Source organism: Oncorhynchus mykiss, chromosome 6, assembly GCF_013265735.2.
Source record: "Oncorhynchus mykiss isolate Arlee chromosome 6, USDA_OmykA_1.1, whole genome shotgun sequence".
Classification (NCBI taxonomy): Eukaryota; Metazoa; Chordata; class Actinopteri; order Salmoniformes; family Salmonidae; genus Oncorhynchus; species Oncorhynchus mykiss.
Genome location: NC_048570.1, coordinates 12,334,350 through 12,358,996, shown reverse-complemented (window position 1 = coordinate 12,358,996; position 24,647 = coordinate 12,334,350). Strand labels below are relative to the sequence as shown.

The window sequence follows — 24,647 nt, the reverse complement described above, 5'->3', positions numbered from 1 at the left end:
GCAGGCAGAGTCAGGCAGGCAGAGTCAGGCAGGCAGAGTCAGGCAGGCAGGCAGAGGCAGGCAGAGTCAGGCAGGCAGAGTCAGGCAGGCAGAGTCAGGCAGGCAGAGTCAGGCAGGCAGAGTCAGGCAGGCAGAGTCAGGCAGGCAGAGTCAGGCAGGCAGAGTCAGGCAGGCAGAGTCAGGCAGGCAGGCAGAGGCAGGCAGAGTCAGGCAGGCAGAGTCAGGCAGGCAGAGTCAGGCAGGCAGAGTCAGGCAGGCAGAGTCAGGCAGGCAGAGTCAGGCAGGCAGAGTCAGGCAGGCAGAGGCAGGCAGGCAGAGGCAGGCAGGCAGAGGCAGGCAGGCAGAGGCAGGCAGGCAGAGTCAGGCAGGCAGAGGCAGGCAGGCAGAGGCAGACAGGCAGAGGCAGGCAGGCAGGCAGGCAGAGGCAGGCAGGCAGGCAGAGGCAGGCAGGCAGAGGCAGGCAGGCAGAGTCAGGCAGGCAGAGTCAGGCAGGCACGCAACATGAATATTGTTCCTGCTGTATTGTTTAGATCCATAACAAGGAACCATGGGGGGTCTGACTGTGGCAGGCCATAGAGCAGCTAGCTGCTTGGCCTAGCTTGGACTGGACACCATGGCTAGGCTTAACACTGGGAGGGTAAATTGAGGGCCTTTGGGGCTGGGATACCCCTCTGAAAGAACACACGGACTTGCTGCACTCTCCCTAGGCAGTGTGTTGTGTTTGTGGTGCTGTCCTGAACTCTTTACCCTCTCCAACCATGGTGGAATGTGCTGCTGCAAGGGCACAAACACTGAGTGTGAGCTTAAACACACTCATTCACACAGACAGACACACACATACACACACACCATACACATACCATACACACACCACACACACACACACACACACACACACCATACACATACCATACACATACCATACACACACCACACACACACACACCATACACACACCATACACATACCATACACACCACACACACACACACACACCATACACACACCATTCACACACCATACACACACATACACACACCATACACTAACACGGCAAAGTAAATGCACTGTATTTCAGCTCATCAACCTATAATTATGATGTATTTAAAAGCTACACTAAGATCAAATATGACACTGAACTCAGGGGGGTCTATTTTCGGCTGGCGTTAAGACGGCGCTAGTGTCAAACGGTCGTTCAATCACAATTTCCACCTGTTAATAAAGCCAGCACTCTGTTATTTTCAAACTGTTGCTCAGGGATTGGTAATTAACCTATCTTAGATCAGCTTGCTTGTGCTAAGATGGTAGTGGTGGAAATATTTAAGGTGTGTCTTAAAAACATGATCTAAAGTGTTAATTTCAGGCAGCCCTGTTAGGGATATTTAAAGTGCCTTAGACCACATTTGGGAGGCCCTTGTTTAGTTTTATTTGATTAAAAACCAAACATAGCCTCACCTCCTCTCAATGAAGGCTTTTTGTTGTTGTTGTCCAATTAGTCCACAAATTAGTCAAGACTGTGGATAAAGAGTTTTGCTCGTAAGACCGCTTGGAAATACATTTTAATCACCAAAGCTTTATTAAAAGATCAAGTTTGAGAGGAGTGAAACAGTGCGCTGACATTACCTTTTTATCTATGTATTGTAGGCAGGCTTACATTATTTTACGTTTTGGACGTGCGTAAAACCCCTCCATGATGTTGGCTACATGTGTCCATGCCCATCATGAAACGAGACATGAGAACCGGGGAACCTCGTATTTAGAAGATATTTCCCTGTAACAATTGCTTGAATTCCGTTTCATATTTTCAAAAAGCCAAGTCCTACGTAGGATATACCTAGCCTAGGCCTACTATAAAGAAGCATGGTTCAAGGGCAGTCTTTTTTTATCCTTACGATTTTATAATAGCATTACATTTTACATTTGTTTGTTTAAAAAAAATACAGATTGCTTGTTTTTTGTTTAATTTGACTAAAACCAAACATATTAGAATGTTTTACCATCCTGGTTTTATGGTGAAAACGTCTGTGGCGCTCATTTACCATCCTGGTTTTATGGTGAGAACGTCTGTGGCGCTCATTTACCATCCTGGTTTTATGGTGAAAACGTCTGTGGCGCTCATTTACCATCCTGGTTTTATGGTGAAAACGTCTGTGGCGCTCATTTACCATCCTGGTTTTATGGTGAAAACGTCTGTGGCGCTCATTTACCATCCTGGTTTTATGGTGAAAACGTCTGTGGCGCTCATTTACCATCCTGGTTTTATGGTGAAAACGTCTGTGGCGCTCATTTACCATCCTGGTTTTATGGTGAAAACGTCTGTGGCGCTCATTTACCATCCTGGTTTTATGGTGAAAACGTCTGTGGCGCTCATTTACCATCCTGGTTTTATGGTGAGAACGTCTGTGGCGCTCATTTACCATCCTGGTTTTATGGTGAGAATGTCTGTGGCGCTCATTTACCATCCTGGTTTTATGGTGAGAACGTCTGTGGCGCTCATTTACCATCCTGGTTTTATGGTGAGAACGTCTGTGGCGCTCATTTACCATCCTGGTTTTATGGTGAGAACGTCTGTGGCGCTCATTTACCATCCTGGTTTTATGGTGAGAACGTCTGTGGCGCTCATTTACCATCCTGGTTTTATGGTGAGAACGTCTGTGGCGCTCATTTACCATCCTGGTTTTATGGTGAGAATGTCTGTGGCGCTCATTTACCATCCTGGTTTTATGGTGAAAACGTCTGTGGCGCTCATGCAATGCAACTTCTGAAGAAGTGTGAATGCGATCTGATCTGTAAAATGGTTCCCATTAAGTTCATAACACAATTATATTTGGCAGCACTATAACAGTGGACATTCTCCTTTTCTCTTGATATTGGATCTTTGTCCAGCTACTGTGAAAAGTTTAGATGTGTTCGTAAAGCCCTCCTCAGTCTGCGTTGTTTTAATATTATATGCCCACAGGAAGCCATGGTGGTGCCTGTAAGTGTATTTAGACAGCCTATTTAAAACAATTTATTGTTTTGTTTTGTTTCGCTGTCTTTTAGGCCTTATCAATAATGAATTCAATCTTGCTTACCGATCATTTTTGGCATGTCCATGCTCAACCATAATGCAATTTTACAGTAGACCTAGCTCCTTTATCAGTGTGCATGCTATGTAGGCCTATATATTTCCATATTGAAGCCATGCAATTACTTACAACAATGTGGACTGCAAATAGGTTGAAGTTAATGTATTAAGCAAAGATGGGATAGATCTACATTTTTTTATTTTCGCTTTTGAAAGCTGTTTAACAAACTATAAGCGACTAACATTGGAATTGGAGTTGATTCAAAGTCAACACATGAAAGACCGTAAACACAACTTGAAGCAACCACATATTTAGCCATGGAGCAGGTTCTGATTGGCCAGTGAAGGGGTCAAGCCTCGACACATACAATTGATTTATTAATCCATATCCAGCCATTTAGCACCACTGCCAGCACTGCACCCATCGGTCTTGCTTGTTATCAAAAAGATTTCTGACACACCCTTGAACTGATAGCACCACCACCAGCGCTTAGATTGACCATTGCATTAGGTTTGTTAAGATAGAGCCCAGGATCAGTATTTGACCAGAGCTTGGAAGAGAAGTGTTAAGATGTTTTATTTGAAGTGGTCAGAGACAGTGGTGGATCTGATCCCCTGCCAGATAGTTCTAACCATTCCCTAACCAGCAGCAGAGGCGAGAGCAGTCCTGCCCTTTTGCCACGCTCTCCACCTGTCTGTCACTTTGGCACCCTGAAGACTGGAGAGAATACAAGCGAGGGCAAACAGAGCAGATATATCGACATAAAGCTTCTAAAAAAAACAAGACTCCATTTTAAAAAGGAGGGAAAATCTTTTGTTTGTCCCCTCCCGAAAGTCTTAAACAGAAAAACACTTTAGTGTATTTAGATGTTATCCCCAGGTTGCTTCAGGGCTGAACTAGTGGTGAGAGGGAGGTTTAACTTCATGTTTGTACAGAAAGGAAATGTCTTTGAAGCTTGTTATTAACTGGGAATTCTGAGTGTGTTGTGAAGGCTCAGATGTATCAGGGCCAAGATCCTGTTTAAGGATGTTGAAGCAACAAGATCTTGACCTACTGTAATGCAGCATAGTAAAATAACATAGCTTACGTTTGCTTCTTTCCTTGGCGGTTTACTGCAAGTTTTTTTGTAATAACACCCCCCCGTCTCTCTCTTTCCCCTCCTCCTCTCTCTCTCTTCTCTCCCTCCCCCTCTCTCTCTCCCTGCTCTCTTTCTTTCTTTCTACACCCCTCTCTCTCTTTCTCTCCCTCCCCCCCCTCTCTCTCTCTCTCTCCCTCCCACCCCTTTCTCTCTTTCTCTTCCCTGTCTCTCTCTCTCTGCAGGTGTTTCATTCCTAATATCTATGCTGCTCTGTGTACAGCAGCCCTGGTGCCTCTCATCTGCCTGGTTGGGGTACTGGTGGTGTTTATCCATGCCTACCAGGTCACGCAGCAGTGGAAGGCCTACGACGATGTGTACCGCGGGCGCACCAACAGCTCAGGTATAGTACACACACACACACACACATATTCCAGCTATAGGGCATGGGTTGGAGCATAGCAGCAACCTCCATGTCCCGAGCAACCAGACCATGTCAGAACACCTAGCCGACTGCGTCGGTCGGTCTGTCGGCCTACTGCACTATTGGAGTACCTGTCCTGTGGCCATGTAGTAGTCATTCAGTGGTCTACAGTGTGTACAGTGGGCTCCAAAATTACTGGCACCCCTGACTGGCAATGCACAAACAATGCTTAAATAAATATAAACAATATAATTACAGAGATAGACTCAAAATACCAACATGTGAGAAATACTGTACTTTATTAATGTTTCCATGGAACCAACCAAAATGATTTATTGATTTAATTAAAAATCAATGTCCTCCAAATCAAGGTTTCACAATTAATGGCACCCTTAAAGACTATTGTAAATAACATCTACCAAAATTAAACCACAAATTAAATTCCACTTATTGAAGTTTATCTAAGTCTTAAGGAACTATAATTGAGCCATTACATAACTTCCTGTTTCACTAGGGTATAAAAATGAGGTAACACGCATGCAATATCCCGCTGTCATCCAACACCATGAAGAAAACAAAAGAACTGGCAGTTCAAAAGAGACAGATGGTCGTAGACCTTCATAAATCTGGTAATGGCTACAAGAAGATCCACAAACGATTGAATATACCACTGAGCACTGTCAGGGCAATTTTCTTTAAATCAAAAGATAAGGAACAGTTGAAAACCTCACGGGTAGAGGACGCAAATGCATTTTCCCCCCAGGATAGGGAGGAGGATGGTGAGAGAAGCAACAAAATCCCCAAGAATCACTGTGAAAGAATTGTAGGCCTTGGTGGCCTGCAAGTATCAGGCAATTTTGGTTGACAATCTGGTTGCCTCTGCTAGAAGGGGCGGCAGGTAGCCTAGTGGTTAGAGTATTGGACTAGTAACCAAAAGGTTGCAAGTTCAAATCCCTGAGCTGACAAGGTACAATCTGTCGTTCTGCCCCTGAACATGCAGTTAACCCACTGTTCCTAGACCGGCATTGAAAATAAGAATTTGTTCTTAACTGACTTGCCTAGTTAAATAAAGGTCAAATTTAAAAAGGCTGAGACTTGGACTTTCCAACCAGACAATGAAACATACCTCAAGATCTGTGACAACTAAATCAATGTTCGGCCATCTCAGTAGCCGGACCTCAATCCAAAGGAAAACCTGTGGGCTGAATTGAAGAGGCCAGTGGATAAGCACAAACCAAAGAATGTAATCTGCATAGATCTGCATAGAGGAATGGTCCATAATCCCTCCAAATGTGTTCCTTAACCTTGTCAAACATTACAGGAAAAGACTCCATGCTATTATCCTTACCAGAGGTTGTTGCACTAAGTACTAAATGAGGAATGCCAATAACTATGAAACCTTGATTTTGGTTAAATGTATTTTGTATTAAATAATTGTATGATTTTGGTTGGTTCCATGGAAACATTAATAAAGTACAGTATTTCTCACATGTTGGTATTTTGAGTTTATCTCTGTAATTATATTGTTTATATTTTTTAAAGTATTGTTTGTGCATTGCCAGTCAGGGGTGCCAGTCATTTTGGAGCCCACTGTAGTAGTCATTCAGCTGGTCTACAGCGTGTAGTAGTCATTCAGCTGGTCTACAGCGTGTAGTAGTCATTCAGCTGGTCTACAGTGTGTAGTAGTCATTCAGCTGGTCTACAGTGTGTAGTAGTCATTCAGCTGGTCTACAGCGTGTAGTAGTCATTCAGCTGGTCTACAGCGTGTAGTAGTCATTCAGCTGGTCTACAGCGTGTAGTAGTCATTCAGCTGGTCTACAGCGTGTAGTAGTCATTCAGCTGGTCTACAGTGTGTAGTAGTCATTCAGCTGGTCTACAGCGTGTAGTAGTCATTCAGCTGGTCTACAGCGTGTAGTAATCATTCAGCTGGTCTACAGCGTGTAGTAATCATTCAGCTTGTCTACAGCGTGTAGTAGTCATTCAGCTGGTCTCCAGTGTGTAGTAGTCATTCAGCTGGTCTCCAGGGTGTAGTAGTCATTCAGCTGGTCTACAGCGTGTAGTAGTCATTCAGCTGGTCTACAGCGTGTAGTAGTCATTCAGCTGGTCTACAGTGTGTAGTAGTCATTCAGCTGGTCTACAGCGTGTAGTAGTCATTCAGCTGGTCTACAGGGTGTAGTAGTCATTCAGCTGGTCTACAGGGTGTAGTAGTCATTCAGCTGGTCTCCAGGGTGTAGTAGTCATTCAGCTGGTCTCCAGGGTGTAGTAGTCATTCAGCTGGTCTCCAGGGTGTAGTAGTCATTCAGCTGGACTACAGCGTGTAGTAGTCATTCAGCTGGTCTACAGCATGTAGTAGTCATTCAGCTTGTAAGAGCTACAATGGCTGACCCCCCCCCTTTCAACATTGTCAGAACTGGTTCATACTGCCATGTCCTTTACCATCCAGAACAGCCTCAATATGATGGCTCTACTCTCCAGCCTTAGAGAAGACATCTCAACAGCCTTCTCATAACAACCAAGTAGGCGTTGTGTGTTGTACAAAAACAAAACAAACAAAAACATCAACAACAAGGGTTTCCTTGAAGAGCAACAGAGTGAGGAGAAGACAGCCTATAGCAAACTCACTCCTCAACAGAGTGAGGAGAAGACAGCCTATAGCAAACTCACTCCTTAACAGAGTGAGGAGAAGACAGCCTATAGCAAACTCACTCCTCAACAGAGTGAGGAGAAGACAGCCTATAGCAAACTCACTCCTCAACAGGGTGAGCTCTATTCTTCCATCCCACCCACTCCAGCAACCCCCAGCACAGCCTGCATGACTGGCTCATCCACAGATGGTGGGTAGGATGTCCTTGTTCCAGCACTCTGTGGTAGGTTCCCTGAAAAGCCTGTTGAGCTTTCTTGTTATAACACACATCTAATCCCCAACCCAGGCTGCTGGACTATTTTTACTATGGCCTGCAAATCCACCCCGCACACACACACACACACACACACACACACACACACACACACACACACACACACACACACACACACACACACACACACACACACACCACTCATATCACAAACAAAGCAACCACGCATCTGATCAGGCACAATAAGGCAGCCTTGATTAAAGCTTTATGCAATGTGCACTTCAGTGCAAAACACATACAGCGCATTCAGAAAGTATTCAAACCCCTTGACTTTTTCCACATTTTGTTATGTTACAGCCTTATTCTAAAATGAATAACGTTTGTTTTTTTCCCTCATCAATCTACACACAATACCCCATAATGACAAAGCAAAAACTGTTGTTTTTTTTAGAAATTCTTGCAAAGTTATTTAAAAAAAAAAACAGAAATATCAGATTTACATAAGTATTCAGACCATTTGCTTTAAGCTCCCGAGTGGCACAGCAGTCTAAGGCACTGCAACTCAGGTGTCACTAAAGACCCTGGTTCAATCCCAGGCTTTGTCACAACCAGCCGTGATTGGGAGTCACATAGGGCGGTGCACAACTGGCCCAGCGTCATCCGGGTTAGGGTTTGGCCGGGGTAGACCGTCATTGTAAATAAGAATTTGTTGTTAACTGACGTGCCTAGTTAAATAAAGGTCAAATACATTCAAACCTATTTTTACCAGTACATTGTTGAAGCACCTCTGGCAGCGATTACAGCCTTGAGTCTTTTTTGGTATGACGCTACAAGCTTGCCACATCTGTATCTCCCATTATTCTCTGCAGATCCTCTCAAGCTCTGTCAGGTTGGATGGGAGCTTAGCTGCATAGCTATTTTCAGGTCTCTCCAGAGATGTTCGATCAGGTTCAAGTCCGGGCTCTGGCTGGGCCACTCAAGGACATTCAGAGACTTATCCCAAAGCCACTCCTGCGTTGTCTTGGCAGTGTGCTGAGGGTCGTTATCCTGTTCGAAGGTGAACCTTCGCCCCCAGCCTAAGGTCCTGAGCGCTCTGGAGCAGGTTATCATCAATGATCTCTTTGTACTTTGCTCCGTCTTTTCCTTGATACTGACTAGTCTCCCAGTCCCTGCCGCTGAAAAACATCCCCCACAGCATGATGCTGTCACCTCCATCCTCCAGATGTGACGCTTGGCATTCAGGTCAAACAGTTCAATCCTGGTTTCATCAGACCAGAGAATCTTGTTTCTCATGGTCTGAGAGTCCTTAAGGTATTTCAGTGTTTTAAATTGTAATACATTTGCTAACATTTCTAAAAACCTGTTTTCACTTCATCATTATGGGGTATTGTGTGTCGATCAATGAGAAAACTGTTTTTATTTAATCCCTTTTAGAAAAAGGCTGTAAAGTAAAAACATTTGGAAAAAGCCAAGGGGTCTGAATATATTCCGAATGCACTGTACATACTGTAGGCTACTCACATGCACAGAGTGGGTAGAACACAGTTCCTTACGAACATAACTTATTCAATACACCCACATACAGTGTGTACACACACACACACACACACACACACAATATCCCTGGCTTTTGTTTTCGTCCATCAGTATCATGAATCCAATCCCTCTCCATTGTTACTAGGTATCAGTTCATTAGAATCAGACTGGCTGTGTTACTAGGTATCAGTTCAGACTGGATGTGTCACTAGGTATCAGTTCAGACTGGCTGTGTTACTAGGTATCAGTTCAGACTGGCTGTGTTACTAGATATCAGTTCAGACTGGCTGTGTTACTAGATATCAGTTCAGACTGGCTGTGTTACTAGGTATCAGTTCAGACTGGCTGTGTTACTAGATATCAGGTCATTCAACTCTGGCTTTGTTTTGGTCGCTCCCTCCAATGACAAAAGAAAAGCCTGAATTAGTGGCAGTCCTTTGGCAAGCTGTTCATAGCCTCCCGCTATTCTGTGTGTTTCCACCGTAGAGCAGGCAGATCCACCGTCCCTCACAAACACACACACACAAACACCTACACACACAACTACACCCCCATACACAACCACATTGTGCTGTTTTGGCTGACTCAGCATGCCTCTGACTCTGCAGCCGTCTGTTCCTCGGGGCTTAGCACCCTGACACCTGAGGAGCACACTATAACACCCTCGCCAAACACACACACCAGGGGAGGGGTAATAGCAGTACAGCGATGTCAGTAAACAGGTTTTCAACAGCCTCTAAAGCTCCTTATTTACGCTGGCTGGGAGAGAGGCATGGCTCACTCTATTAAAAGCAGCAGACTCATTGAGAGTGTGTAAGGCACAGACACAGAGGGCGGAGGTGTCCTTGAGGTGTGTTTGTGTGGGCGTGTGTGTGCGCACTTGTGTGTGTGCACTTGTGTGTGTTTGTGCACTTTATTCGTGTGTGTGTGTGGTTTGGAGTGTGTCCCTTGGAAGTTCCCTGCTGCAGGAGCCTGCTACACAGGAACAGAAGGTGACTCCATGCCCCCCTGCTCCCCAACCCCCAACTATTGTCATTTTAGAAAATAGAAAATCTTTCAAGCAAATGGAAAGAGGTTCAACTTCATCAAAGGTTTTGCATTCACCAGCCTTCTCATGAAGGACGATGATACAGAACATTTTCACAAAATAGCCCATTTCCTGCCTTGCCCCAGTCTCCCCTCCTACTACAGCTAATCCTAGCTTCAGTCCTCCTCAATGTTGTTTGCCAGTCAGTGCACCCATCTGGTATCATGTTACCATGATTTCATTCTCTGGTGAACCCTCTTTTAATTCGAAAACACCATGCAAATAGCAAATACAGGCCTGTTTATACCACATGCAAATACAGGCCTGTTTATACCCCATGCAAATACAGGCCTGTTTATACCACATGCAAATACAGGCCTGTTTATACCCCATGCAAATACAGGCCTGTTTATACCCCATGCAAATACAGGCCTGATTATACCCCATGCAAATACAGGCCTGTTTATACTCCATGCAAATACAGGCCTGTTTATACCCCATGCAAATACAGGCCTGTTTATACCCCATGCAAATACAGGCCTGTTTATACCCCATGCAAATACAGGCCTGATTATACCCCATGCAAATACAGGCCTGTTTAAACCACATGCAAATACAGGCCTGATTATACCCCATGCAAATACAGGCCTGTTTATACCCCATGCAAATACAGGCCTGATTATACCCCATGCAAATACAGGCCTGATTATACCCCATGCAAATACAGGCCTGTTTATACCCCATGCAAATACAGGCCTGTTTATACCCCATGCAAATACAGGCCTGTTTATACCCCATGCAAATACAGGCCTGTTTATACCCCATGCAAATACAGGCCTGATTATACCCCATGCAAATACAGGCCTGTTTAAACCACATGCAAATACAGGCCTGATTATACCCCATGCAAATACAGGCATGTTTATACCCCATGCAAATACAGGCCTGATTATACCCCATGCAAATACAGGCCTGTTTAAACCACATGCAAATACAGGCCTGATTATACCCCATGCAAATACAGGCCTGTTTATACCCCAGGCAAATACAGGCCTGTTTAAACCACATGCAAATACAGGCCTGTTTAAACCACATGCAAATACAGGCCTGATTATACCCCATGCAAATACAGGCCTGTTTAAACCACATGCAAATACAGGCCTGATTATACCCCATGCAAATACAGGCCTGATTATACCCCAGGCAAATACAGGCCTGTTTAAACCCCAGGCAAATACAGGCCTGTTTAAACCCCAGGCAAATACAGGCCTGTTTAAACCCCAGGCAAATACAGGCCTGTTTAAACCCCAGGCAAATACAGGCCTGTTTATACCCCAGGCAAATACAGGCCTGTTTAAACCCCAGGCAAATACAGGCCTGTTTAAACCCCAGGCAAATACAGGCCTGTTTAAACCCCAGGCAAATACAGGCCTGTTTAAACCCCAGGCAAATACAGGCCTGTTTAAACACCATTCAAGTACCGGCCTGTATAAAGAGGGCCACAGTCCTCACATGCTCAATTGTGGACACGACACAAAGCATTTTACTTTCCCTTGTAAACAGACATTACATTTCAATGTTGTGTTTTCATTGGATATAGTTCTAGTATTGTACGCTGTACGTTTTCTTCAGATCTCTATTGGGAAATGACTGGTTCATTTCAATATGAAGCTCTTCTCTAGGCTCATCAAATTTCAAGTTTAATTAGTTGTATGTATGTGACACATGGTATACACCGTCCCAAAAAATTCTTACTTGCAGTTTCCTTCTAGACAATGCAACAACAATAAGAATGAATAAAAGGTAAGAATACAAACTTAACGTAAATAGCTCAGTAGAATATACACTGCTCAAACAAATAAAGGGAACACTTAAACAACACAATGTAACTCCAAGTCAATCACACTTCTGTGAAATCAAACTGTCCACTTAGGAAGCAACACTTATTGACAATAAATTTCACATGCTGTTGTGCAAATGGAATAGACAATAGGTGGAAATTATAGGCAATTAGCAAGACACCCCCAATAAAGGAGTGGTTCTGCAGGTGGTGACCACAGACCACTTCTCAGTTCCTATGCTTCCTGGCTGATGTTTTGGTCACTTTTGAATGCTGGCGGTGCTTTCACTCTAGTGGTAGCATGAGACAGAGTCTACAACCCACACAAGTGGCTCAGGTAGTGTAGCTCATCCAGGATGGAACAGTAAATGCGAGCTGTGGCAAGAAGGTTTGCTGTGTCTGTCAGCGTAGTGTCCAGAGCATGGAGGCGATACCAGGAGACAGGCCAGTACATCAGGAGACGTGGAAGAGGCCGTAGGAGGGCAACAACCCAGCAGCAGGACCGCTACCTCCGCCTTTGTGCAAGGAGGAGCACTGCCAGAGCCCAGCAGGCCACAAATGTGCATGTGTCTGCTCAAACGGTCAGAAACAGACTCCATGAGGGTGGTATGAGGGCCCGACGTCCACAGGTGGGAGTTGTGCTTACAGCCCAACACCGTGCAGGACGTTTGGCATTTGCCAGAGAACACCAAGATTGGCAAATTCGCCACTGACACGGATGAAAGCAGGTTCACACTGAGCACAAGTGACAGACGTGACAGTCTGGAGACGCCGTGGAGAACGTTCTTCTGCCTGCAACATCCTCCAGCATGACCGGTTTGGCGGTGGATCAGTCATGGTGTGGGGTGGCATTTCTTTTGGGGGCCGCACATTAGGTACCGAGATGAGATCCTCAGACCCCTTGTGAGACCATATGCTGGTGCGGTTGGCCCTGGGTTCCTCCTAATGCAAGACCATGCTAGACCTCATGTGGCTGGAGTGTGTCAGCAGTTCCTGCAAGAGGAAGGCAGTGATGCCATGGACTGGCCCACCCGTTCCCCAGACCTGAATCCAATTGAGCACATCTGGGACATCATGTCTCGCTCCATCCACCAACGCCACGTTGCACCACAGACTGTCCAGGAGTTGGCGGATGCTTTAGTGCAGGTCTGGGAGGAGATCCCACAGGAGACCATCCGCCACCTCATCAGGAGCATGCCCAGGCGTTGTAGGGAGGTCATACAGGCACGTGGAGGCCACACACACTACTGAGCCTAATTTTGACTTGTTTTAAGGACATTACATCAAAGTTGGATCAGCCTGTAGTGTGGTTTTCCACCTTAATTTTGAGTGTGACTCCAAATCCAGACCTCCATGGGTTGATACATTTGATTTCCATTGATCATTTTTGTGTGGTTTTGTTGTCAGCACATTAAACTATGTAAAGAAAAAAGTATTTAATAAGAATATTTCATTAATTCAGATCTAGGATGTGTTATTTTAGTGTTCCCTTTATTTTTTTGAGCAGTGTATATATATTTTTTGCATAATATAGGAAGGCACAATTTATAGTCCAATATTTACACATGTATTGGGGAATGAGGCATTGGGGGTCAAGTGTTTAAATTGTGCAGTATTTAGCAATCATAATAATAGTTGTGTGTGTGTGTGTGTGTGTGCGTGCGTGCATGCGTGCATGCGTGCGTGCTAAGGTGGGTGCTAAGCTGCATGTGCTAAGGTGCGTGTGCTAAGCTGCGTGTGCTTGCGCGCTAAGGTGCGGAGAATCAGAGCAGGTGGTCCAGTTCAAGTGTTCAGCAGTCAGATGGCTTGTAGATAGAAACTGTCTCCTCAGTGGTTCCTTCCTCAGGCACCGTTTCAAGTAGATGTCATGGATGGGTGGGAGCACGGTCAATGTGATGTACTGGGCCGTCTTCACCCTCTGGAGGGCCTTGCGGTAGTCCATGTCAAGTCCTTGGTGATGTAGACGCCAAGGAACTTAAAACTGCCGACTCTCTCTGCTGTAGTCCCGTTGATGTGGATCATCAGGATTTGGCCATTTGAGAATTGATGTGACAAAGTAGCTGCGGGCTCCACTACAAACAGACACAGATGGCACCCTATTCCCTATAGGGCCCATAGGGCGCTGGTCAAAAGTAGTGCACTATGTAGGGAATAGGGTGCCATTTGGGTCGTAGACACAGACATATTCCTGGTTGGTCTCCAACGTCTCTGTCTGGATGGGTCTGTAGAACCCAAGACTGTAGGATGAGACGAGGACGCCAAGACGGATTCTTATTTGTGCCCAGAAAGGCTTGATATGCAGACATGTAGGTAACTGCCAAACGAAGGAAACGCCATCCTGAAGTGTCTTAAAGAGCATTGGGCCTCCAGAACAGCTTTAATGTGCCTTGTCATAGATTGTGTCTGAAACTCTATTGTAGGGATGAGACACCATTCTTCCACGGGAAATTCTGTGGATGGTTTTGTTGATGGTGTTGGAAAACAAGGTCTCAGTCAGCACAACAGAATCTCCCGTAAGTGTTCAATTAGGTTGAGATCTGGTGACTGAGATATATATATATACACACACACACACACACATACACACAGTACATACACACCCTTTTGATCCCTCTTTCACTGAGATATCTTCTTCTAGCCATGGTAGCTAAAATAATGGGCATCTGGACATTTTTATACATAACCCTAAGCATGATGGGATGTTAATTGCTTAATTAACTCAGGAACCACACCTGTGTTGAAGCACCTGCTTTCAATATACTTTTCTTCTCTCATTTACTTGTTTCCTTTTTTGGACAGTTCCCTGTAGCCACTGTAGTAGAGAGAGAGGATGCCATATTTTTCTCAGTGGCCAGACAACACTAAAGCGCCCAGTGGAACGGCATTACGATGCTCCTGGGCGCTACGTGCAGATTAATACCACTAATGGTCGGCCCAGAGATTTGAGAGGAGGTGACAGCCACAATTTCCCTCTGCTCTTTAACCCTGATAGACAGTTGCTGAGATAAACACATTGGGGTGGATCTTAGACCATTCCTCCATACAGAGTCCTTCCAGATCCTTGATAGCCTTCGTTTTAATGGGTTTCAAGTCTGGAGACTGAGAGGGCCATTGCAAAATGTTGAATTTGTGGCCAAATAACCATTTCTTTGTGGATGTTGATCTGTGCTTGGGGTTATTGTCTTGCTGGAAGATCCACTTGTGCCAGAGTGTCAGCCTCCTGGCAGAGGCGACCAGGTTTTGGGGAAAAATCTTCTGGTACTGGTTAAAGTTCATGATGCCGTTGACCTTAACAAGAGCTCCAGGACCATTGGAAGCAAAATAGCCTCATAACATCAACATTACTAGTTGACATTGTGTATGGGGTTCTTTTCTGCTTATGCATTCTCATTTTGACGTAAAACCCACCACCGGTGGGCGTGGCCAAAGAGCTCTATTTTCATGTCATCTGATCAATGCACCGCTTCCAATCCAATTGCCAATGTCATTTATCCAAATCCAGGCATGTACATTTGTTGGAATTGTATTAGTATAAAATAATATAATATTTGAATTATTTAATTTAAACAGTAATTTTTGCTCATTTTTATCAAGGATGTCAAAAATGTCAGACCCCACTGTATATCAGGAGGTCCTTACTGCTGTGCCACAGTTCCTGAGTCACGGGCCAAGGTGTGCTTGCCAGACAATATCTACCGTTGATGTAATGACCAGTGTGCACCTTTAACTGTCAACATAGAGTAGCATGAGATGTGTTATTGTGCTCTGTCTTTATGGCAGTGTTCCATGACTGCACTTTGAACTTCAACAGGAGTCTGCCAAGAATTAGGAAATTAACCAATGCATTCTAGATTATGTGTAGAATACGTTGATAGCAGCACAATCACATGTCCTTATTTGAACACTTGATCCTTCTTGTTGATGTTTTGTTTTCATGTCCTTGAACTTCCGAGTTGTTTTCGGGGTGTGTTCATTAGTACAAACAGTATCTAAACGGAAAACATTTTGCCACAAAACAATTGTGTTTCTTAATGGAGAAGTTCAATTTAGCCTGTCCTCCTTTCAGCCCTCTTGCCTCTGTTTGTTTTCAAGTGAATACACCCCATATGAGTCTGGGTCTGTTGATGAAGGCCCAATCTCTATTGATAATACACTACCCACAAATCCTCCCGCTACTGTAATTACTGTATATACCACAGCAATGATAGGATTCGGGGTGCAATCACTGGGCCTAGACAGGCTGTCACCAGCCATGGGAGGGGTCACCCAAACAGCAGACCACTTTTTTAATCCCAAATTACAGCCCATGGTTACATACTCTGTTATCTAAGGGTATGGATGGATCAAATCTGTCCTCCCACCACTTCCCCTTGTACTGAAACAGCCTCAACTTCCAGCTCACATTATGTTTATGATATATTTTAATTAGGGCACTGTCAGACTTTCCAAGAGTATGAGGAACATTTACAGCCATCTCTGGTGTTGATAATATTTTATGAAGTACAATGTTCAGTATCTTTTTATGATCTAATGTGGATTGCCTCCTTTCTTATCATTGCACTATTAACAACACTTAACAGCCTTGCTATTGAATTGCATGGGCAGAAGCTGCACAATGGCATCATTATATAATGTCATCTCACTGCTTCACACAGAATGGCTATGACTGACAGTTTGATTGCATAGGCTGATAAAAACAATAAAACCATGGAGATGGTTGTGTTCCAAACCGATTGACCTTAGTAAAGGTCAGTGTTTATACATTACCAGTATATACTGCCAAACTCACTTCTTCCTGTTTTTAAACAGTTTAGTCGATTCAAAGTGTTCTTACTCACCAGAAGGATATTTTCCCACTGCTCTTCTCTTTATTTATTATCTCATTATTATACAGTACAATTTAGGAAGCCCCTGCTGATTAGTTCAGAGAAAAGAGCCAACCAAGACTAGTTTAGATTTTCCTTCTAGAAGCCCAGGGCGGGATTTGTGAGTCTGCCATGAAGATGTGATGACACGTTCCATTTCCCTCCTGGCTGACTCTTCCACGTTAGTACAGCAGGCCTGTAGCCAGATCCTACTGGACTGCCCAGCCACAGGACTCACACAGGAAGGCTCGGGAGAGAGTTTTGCAAGACCACATACACACAACCATACATGAACGCACACACAACCACGCACATAACCACGCACATACAAACGATCAATTCATAACCACCGTATTACTCAAAGGGTAGGTGTGTTGCGTTGTGACAGCTGGTGACCCCTCTGTGACCCATACTCCACACAGTTTGTCTTCTCACACTGAGAAGCCTGTCAGTCCAAATATACGGGGCTCCTTTTTCTCTTCTGATCTTGCCCAGCAAAGGGATCCCTCCCTATTTTCCTCTGGAGACTGTTTAACACAATCCTTTTGGATAGAAGTGGGCACTTTGTGTTGGTGTCCAGGGAGAGAGAGAGACGGAGAGAGGGGAGGCTCTGGATAAGCGTGTCTGTTAAATGACTAAAATGTAAGCATGAAGGAAGTGTGAGTTTAAGAGAGGGGAGATCAGAAGAGAGTAGAAAAAAAACATCAACGCAGTGATAGACTGTCCTCCACTGTGTTATGTTGTGCCGTGCTGCTCCTCTAATCATGAGTCTTCCATTCACCACTTTCTCCTTGCTCTTCCTCAGCACCTCTCCATATCACAAAGCTCTGTGGCACATCATACACAACTCCACCCCGGCTAGCTAGCACACATTCTACATAATGGTAATAGGGCTTTATTAGCCTGGGCCTGGCTAGCTAGCACACATTCTACATAATGGTAATAGGGCTTTATTAGCCTGGGCCTGGCTAGCTAGCACACCTTCTACATAATGGTAATAGGGCTTTATTTGCCTGGGCCTGGCTAGCTAGCACACATTCTACATAATGGTAATAGGGCTTTATTAGCCTGGGCCTGGCTAGCTAGCACACATTCTACATAATGGTAATAGGGCTTTATTAGCCTGGGCCTGGCTAGCTAACACAGCCTCCATTATGGTATCGGGGCTTTATTAGCCTGGACCTGGCTAGCTAACACAGCCTCCATAATGGTAATGGGGCTTTATTAGCCTGGGCCTGGATAGTTAACACACAGCCTCCATTATGGTAATGGGGCTTTATTAGCCTAGGCCTGGCTAGCTAACACAGCCTCCATAATGGTAACGGGGCTTTATTAGCCTGGGCCTGGCTAGCTAACACAGCCTCCATAATGGTAACGGGGCTTTATTAGCCTGGGCCTGGCTAGCTAACACACAGCCTCCATAATGGTAACGGGGCTTTATTAGCCTGGGCCTGGCCAGTTAACACACAGCCTCCATAATGGTAACGGGGCTTTATTAGCCTGAGCCTGGCTAGCTAACACACAGCCTCCATAATGGTAACAGGGCTTTATTAGCCTGGGCCTGGCTAGTTAACACACAGCCTCCATAATGGTAACGGGGCTTTATTAGCCTGGCCTGGCTAGCTAACACACAGCCTCTGTGTTCTCAACAAGTGTTCTCAACAAGCTAGGACGGCCGCTAAACGATACATGTAAATGTCAGATCTCTTTTACTCTTTTCCTGTCCGTTGTTCCTGGGTTAGTGTGATTCTGGGTCAGTTGAACATTTTCCTCACTAATGGTTCAGGTTAGGATCTAGCTGATCCTAGATCTGTACTTGGAGGAAACGTCAACCAATGGCGTAGGGGAGCAGGTTTAGAAAGCTGTATGACTCAGCTGAGAGTGGTTCAAGGCCAGTGCACATGGTTTAGGAGACAAACTCCCTCTCTCTGACCTCCTCGAGCATGCTGAAATCAATGCTTTTAGTTTCACTGTAGATCTGCTTCAAATCTCCAGCGAACCCCTGACTAACACACATACACACACATCGTTCTCGGCGCGCCTTCCTTCTTCCCCCACATCTTTTTTTACATTTTTATTTCACCTTTATTTAACCAAGTAGGCTAGTTGAGAACACCTTTATTTAACCAGGTAGGCTAGTTGAGAACACCTTTATTTAACCAGGTAGGCTAGTTGAGAACACCTTTATTTAACCAGGTAGGCTAGTTGAGAACACCTTTATTTAACCAGGTAGGCTATTTGAGAACACCTTTATTTAACCTGGTAGGCTGGTTGAGAACAAGTTCTCATTTACAACTGCGACCTGGCCAAGATAAAGCATAGCAGTGTGAACAGACAACAACACAGAGTTACACATGGAGTAAACAATAAACAAGCCAATAACACAGTAGAAAAAAAAAATTCTATCTACATTGTGTGCAAAAGGCATGAGGAGGTAGGCAATAAATAGGAGTGAATAATTACAATTTAGCAGGACTGAAGACTTTCAAATCGCTTTGAGCCCCTGTACCAACTGTCTTCTGCCGGGGGCTTGGGTGTTCCCTCCATGGCTGTGGATGCTCCTCCAGCTACCTCTCCCTGTCCTAGTCAATCAACTGCCTGGGCACAGCCTGGACCACCGTGGCCCCTCTCCGCTGGGCCATAGTCTCTGGATCAGCTCTGTCCCTTTGGCTGTTGTGGCCTGCACGCAGCTGGTGTCTCTGCAGCCCTCAGGTGAGGTTTGTGGCTCTGGCCTCGCAATCCTCTTCGAGACCCGGCAGAGGCCAGATCATTCCGGCAATTGTGATAGGGAGTTCGATGGTGAGGCATATATCTGTGCTTGTGGCAAAGACTGTGTTTTCCTGGGGCAAAAGTTCAGTATATCACCAGGTTGCTTCCCGAGGTTATGAGTCAGTCACTGGGGATTGATAATGTCATGGTTCATGTGGGGTCTCCACTTCACACCAACAAATGCCCCATAATATCTGGCCCTCTGCCCTCCCTAAATTGTGGCATGTAACAGTTTCGCAGACTTTCAACTTTCCATAACTGGCTACGAGAAGAGTGCAGCTCTGTGTGTGTAACATTTATTGACAATTTTGATACCTTCTGGAAACAAATCTCGTATTTATGAGGATGGTAAGCACCCAAATAATTTGGGTTCCTGGATCCTTTCACAGAATTATAAGGCTGTGTTGAGACAATAACTTATCAATGACCCAAGTCCAGCTCTTTTAATCCCTACCATTGTGTCGCTGAGTTGTCATAATGCTTCAGCAAATATACATTATCCCAGGGGTGATGGAAGACACCATGTAAGTAACCTAAAGTATGTCCCTCTAACTGCCCTGAATGATGCCTCTGCTGATCCTATAGCTATTGTATGCAGTAATCATGTGCCTATGAACGAGAGTAATACTGTTAGCACTGAGGTGGTGTGCCCTAGTAGGAAGTCCACTGTGTGAAACTCACCCTGGAAAGATACAAATATTAATTTTTATTTCACCTTTATTTAACCAGGTAGGCCAGTTGAGAACAAGTTCTCATTTACAACTGCCACCTGGCCAAGATAAAGCAAAGCAGTGCGACAAAAACAACAACACAGAGTTACACATAGGATAAACAAATGTACAGTCAATAACACACTAGAAAAATCTGTATACAGTGTGTGCAAATGAAGTAAGGAGGTAAGGCAATAAATAGGCCATAGTGGCGAAGTAATTACAATTTAGCAATTAACACTAGAGTGATAGATGTGCAGATGAGGATGTGCAAGTAGAAATACTGCTGTGAAAAAGAGCAGAGCAACAAATATGGGGATGAGGTAGGTAGTTGGTTGGATGGGCTATTTACAGATGGGCTATGTACAGCTGCAGTGATCGGTAAGCTGCTCTGACAGCTGATGCTTAAAGTTAGTGAGGGAGATAAGTCTCCAACTTAAGTGATTTTTGGAATTCGTTCCAGTCCTTGGCAACAGAGAACTGGAAGGAAAGGCAGCCAAAGAGGTGTTGGCTTTAGCGATGACCAGTGAAATATACCTGCTGGAGCGCGTACTACGGGTGGGTGTTGCTATGGTGACCAGTGAGGTGAGATAAGGCGGAGCTTTAGAGACTTATAGATGACCTGGAGCCAGTGGGTTTGGCGACGAATATGTAGCAAGGACCAGCCAACGAAAGCATACAGGTCGCAGTGGTGGGTAGTATATGGGGCTTTGGTGACAAAACGGATGGCACTGTGATAGACTGCATCCAATTTGCTGAGTAGAGTGTTGGAGGCTATTTTGAAAATGACATCGCCGAATTCAAGGATCGGTAGGATAGTCAGTTTTACAACAGTATGTTTGGCAGCATGAGTGAAGGAGGCGTAATAGTTGCGAAATAGGAATCCGATTCTAGATTTAATTTTGGATTGGGGATGCTTAATGTGAGTCTAGAAGCACAGTTTACAGTCTAGCCAGACACCTAAGTATTTATAGTTGTCCACATATTCTACGTCAGAACCGTCCAGAGTAGTGATGCTAGTCTGGCAGGTGCGTGCAGCGATTGGTTGAGGAGCATCCATTTCATTTTACTAGCATTTAAGAGCAGTTGAAGGCCATGGAAGGAGTGTTGTATGGCATTGAAACTCTTTTGGAGGTTTGTTACACAGTGTCCAAAGAAGTGCGAGATGTATACAGAATGGTGTCGTCTGCATAGAGGTGGATAAAATAATCACCCGCAGCAAGAGCGACATCATTGATATATACAGAGAAAAGAGTCAGCCCAAGAATTGAACCCCCATAGAGACTGCCAGAGGTCCAGACAACAGGCCCTCCGATTTGGCACACTGAACTCTATCTGAGAAGTAGTTAGTGAACCAGGTGAGGAAGTCATTAGAGAAACCAAGGCTGAGTCTGCCGATAAGAATACAGTGATTGACAGAGTCAAAAGGTCGATGAAGACAGCTGCACAGTACTGTCTTTTATTGATGGCGGTTATGATATCGTTTAGGACCTTGAGCGTGGCTGAGGTGCAGCCGTGAAGCGCTCGGAAGCTGGATTGCATAGCGGAGAAGGTACTGTGTGATTCAAAATGATCGGTGATCTGTTTGTTCTCCTGGCTTTTGAAGACTTTAGAAAGGCAGGGCAGGATGGATATAGGTCTGTAACAGTTTGGGTCTAGAGTGTCTCCCCCTTTGAAGAGGGGGATGACCGCGTCCGCTTTCCAATCTTTAGGAATCTCAGACGATACGAAAGAGAGGTTGAACAGACTAGTAATAGGGGTTGCAGCAATGGTGGCGAATAATTTTAGGAAGAGAGGGTACAGATTGTCTAGCCCAGCTGATTTGTAGGATCCAGATTTTGCTGCGCTTTCAGAACATCCACTCCCTGGATTTGGGTGAAGGAGAAGCGGCGGGAGGGCTTGGGCCAGTTGCTGCAGGGGGTGCAGAGCTGTTGGCCAGGGTTGGGTTAGCCAGGTGGAAGGCATAGCCAGCCATAGAGAAGTACTTCTTGAAATTCTTGATTACCGTGGATTTATTGGTGGTGACAGTGTTTCCTTGTGTAGTGGGCAGTTGGGAGGAGGTGCTCTTCTTCTCCATGGACTTTACAGTGTCTCAAAACTTTTTGGAAATTGAGCTGCAGGGTGCACATTTTTGTTTGAAAAAGCTAGCCTTTGCTTTCCTAACTGACTGTGTATATTGGTTCCTGACTTCCCTGAAAAGTTGCATATCGTGGAGACTATTCAATGCAGTATGCCACAGGATGTTTTTGTGCTGGTCAAGGGCAGTCAAGTCTGGAGTGAACCAAGAGCTATATCTGTTCTTACTTCTAAATTTTTTGAACGGGGCATGCTTATTTAAGATGGTGAGGAAAGCACTTTTAAAGAACAACCAGGCATCCTCTACTGATGGGATGAGGTCAATATCCTTCCAGGATAGCTGGGTCCAGGTCGATTAGAAAGGCCTGCTTGTAGAAGTGTTTTAGGGAGCGTTTGACAGTGATGAGGGGTGGTCGTTTGACCGACGACCCATGACAGACCCGGTCAATGAGGCAGTGATCGCTTAGATCCTGGTTGAAAACAGCAGAAGTGTATTTAGAGGGCAAGTTGGTCAGGATGATATCTATGAGGGTGCCCATGTTTACGGATTTGGGGTTGTACCTGGTAGGTTCCTTGATATTTGTTTGAGATTGAGGGCATCTATCTTAGATTGTAGGATGGCCGGGGTGTTAAGCATGTCCCAGTTTAGGTCACCTAACAATGTGAACTCTGACGATAGATTGGGGGCAATCAATTCACATATGGTGTCCAGGGCACAGCTGGGAGCTGAGGGGGGTCAATAACAAGCGGCATTGTTTGGGCATAGACCTGGATAGTATGACAGAACTTTGTAGGATATCTCTACAGTAGATTGCAACTCCGCCCCCTTTAGCAGTTCTATCTTGACATAAAATGTTGTAATTGGCAATGGAAATGTCAGAATTTTTGGTGGCCTTCCTAGGCCAGGATTCAGGCATGGCTAGGCCATAAGATTTGGCGGAGTGTTTAAAAGCTGTGAATAAAGCAAACTTAGGGAAGAGGCTTCTGATGTTAACATGCATGAATGAAATAACCAGAGCATGTCTACCTCTGCTAAGCTTCCCAGTAAAGCCAGAAAATCAGGCATCCCAGAAAAGTGCTAAAAATAGCCCACGTTAACATCTGTAGCTTAAGAAACGAGGTTCATGAAATCAATAATTTGCTAGTAACTGATGACATTCATATTCTGACTATCTCTGAAATACACTTAGATAATAAATTTGATGATACAGTGGTAGCAATACATGGTTATAAGATCTACAGAAATGCCAAAGGTGGAGGTGTGGCTAATTATATTCAGAACCACATTCCGGTAAAACTTAGAGAGAATCTCATGTTAAATACTGTTGAAGTAATATGGCTACAGGTTCATCTGCCTCACCTTAAGCCCTTTCTGGTGGGAAGCTACTATAGACAACCAAGTGCAAACAGTCAGTATCTGGATAATGTGTGAAAATGCTTGACAATGTATGTGATATCAATAGAGAGGTATACTTTCTGGGTGATTTAAATATTTACTGGCTTTCATCAGGCTGCCCACTCAAGAGAAAGCTTCAAACTGTAACTAGTCCCTGCAACCTGGCTCAGGTTAACAGCACAGGAATGAAATCATCAACATGTATTGATCATATCATGACAATCTGGACCCTTTCTTTCTAAAATTATCTGCCAAAATTGTTGCCACCCCTATTACTAGCCTGTTCAACCTCTCTTTCGTGTCGTCTGAGATTCCCAAAGATTGGAAAGCAGCTGCGGTCATCCCCCTCTTCAAAGGGGGTGACACTCTTGACCCAAACTGCTACAGACCTATATCTATCCTACCATGCCTTTCTAAGGTCTTCGAAAGCCAAGTCAACAAACAGATTACCGACCATTTCGAATCTCACCATACCTTCTCTGCTATGCAATCTGGTTTCAGAGCTGGTCATGGGTGCACCTCAGCCACGCTCAAGGTCCTAAATGATATCTTAACCGCCATCGATAAGAAACATTACTGTGCAGCCGTATTCATTGATCTGGCCAAGGCTTTCGACTCTGTCAATCACCACATCCTCATCGGCAGACTCGACAGCCTTGGTTTCTCAAATGATTGCCTCGCCTGGTTCACCAACTACTTCTCTGATAGAGTTCAGTGTGTCAAATCGGAGGGTCTGCTGTCCGGACCTCTGGTAGTCTCTATGGGGGTGCCACAGGGTTCAATTCTTGGACCAACTCTCTTCTCTGTATACATCAATGAGGTCGCTCTTGCTGCTGGTGAGTCTCTGATCCACCTCTACGCAGACGACACCATTCTGTATGCTTCTGGCCCTTCTTTGGACACTGTGTTAACAACCCTCCAGGCAAGCTTCAATGCCAAATACAAGTAAAACTAAATGCATGCTCTTCAACCGATCGCTACCTGTACCTACCCGCCTGTCCAA

General features: G+C 44.8%; 1 protein-coding gene across 1 annotated transcript in view; it reads left to right on the top strand.

Annotated features, from left to right (window-relative positions):
• Window positions 1-24,647, top strand: part of LOC110525279 (adhesion G-protein coupled receptor V1) — a 245,182-nt gene that overhangs the window by 196,364 nt on the left and 24,171 nt on the right. Inside the window, exon 86 of the mRNA XM_036979421.1 lies at window positions 4,389-4,546. Coding sequence (XP_036835316.1) covers window positions 4,389-4,546 — 158 coding nt within the window. The remainder of the gene's footprint in view (window positions 1-4,388; window positions 4,547-24,647) is intronic.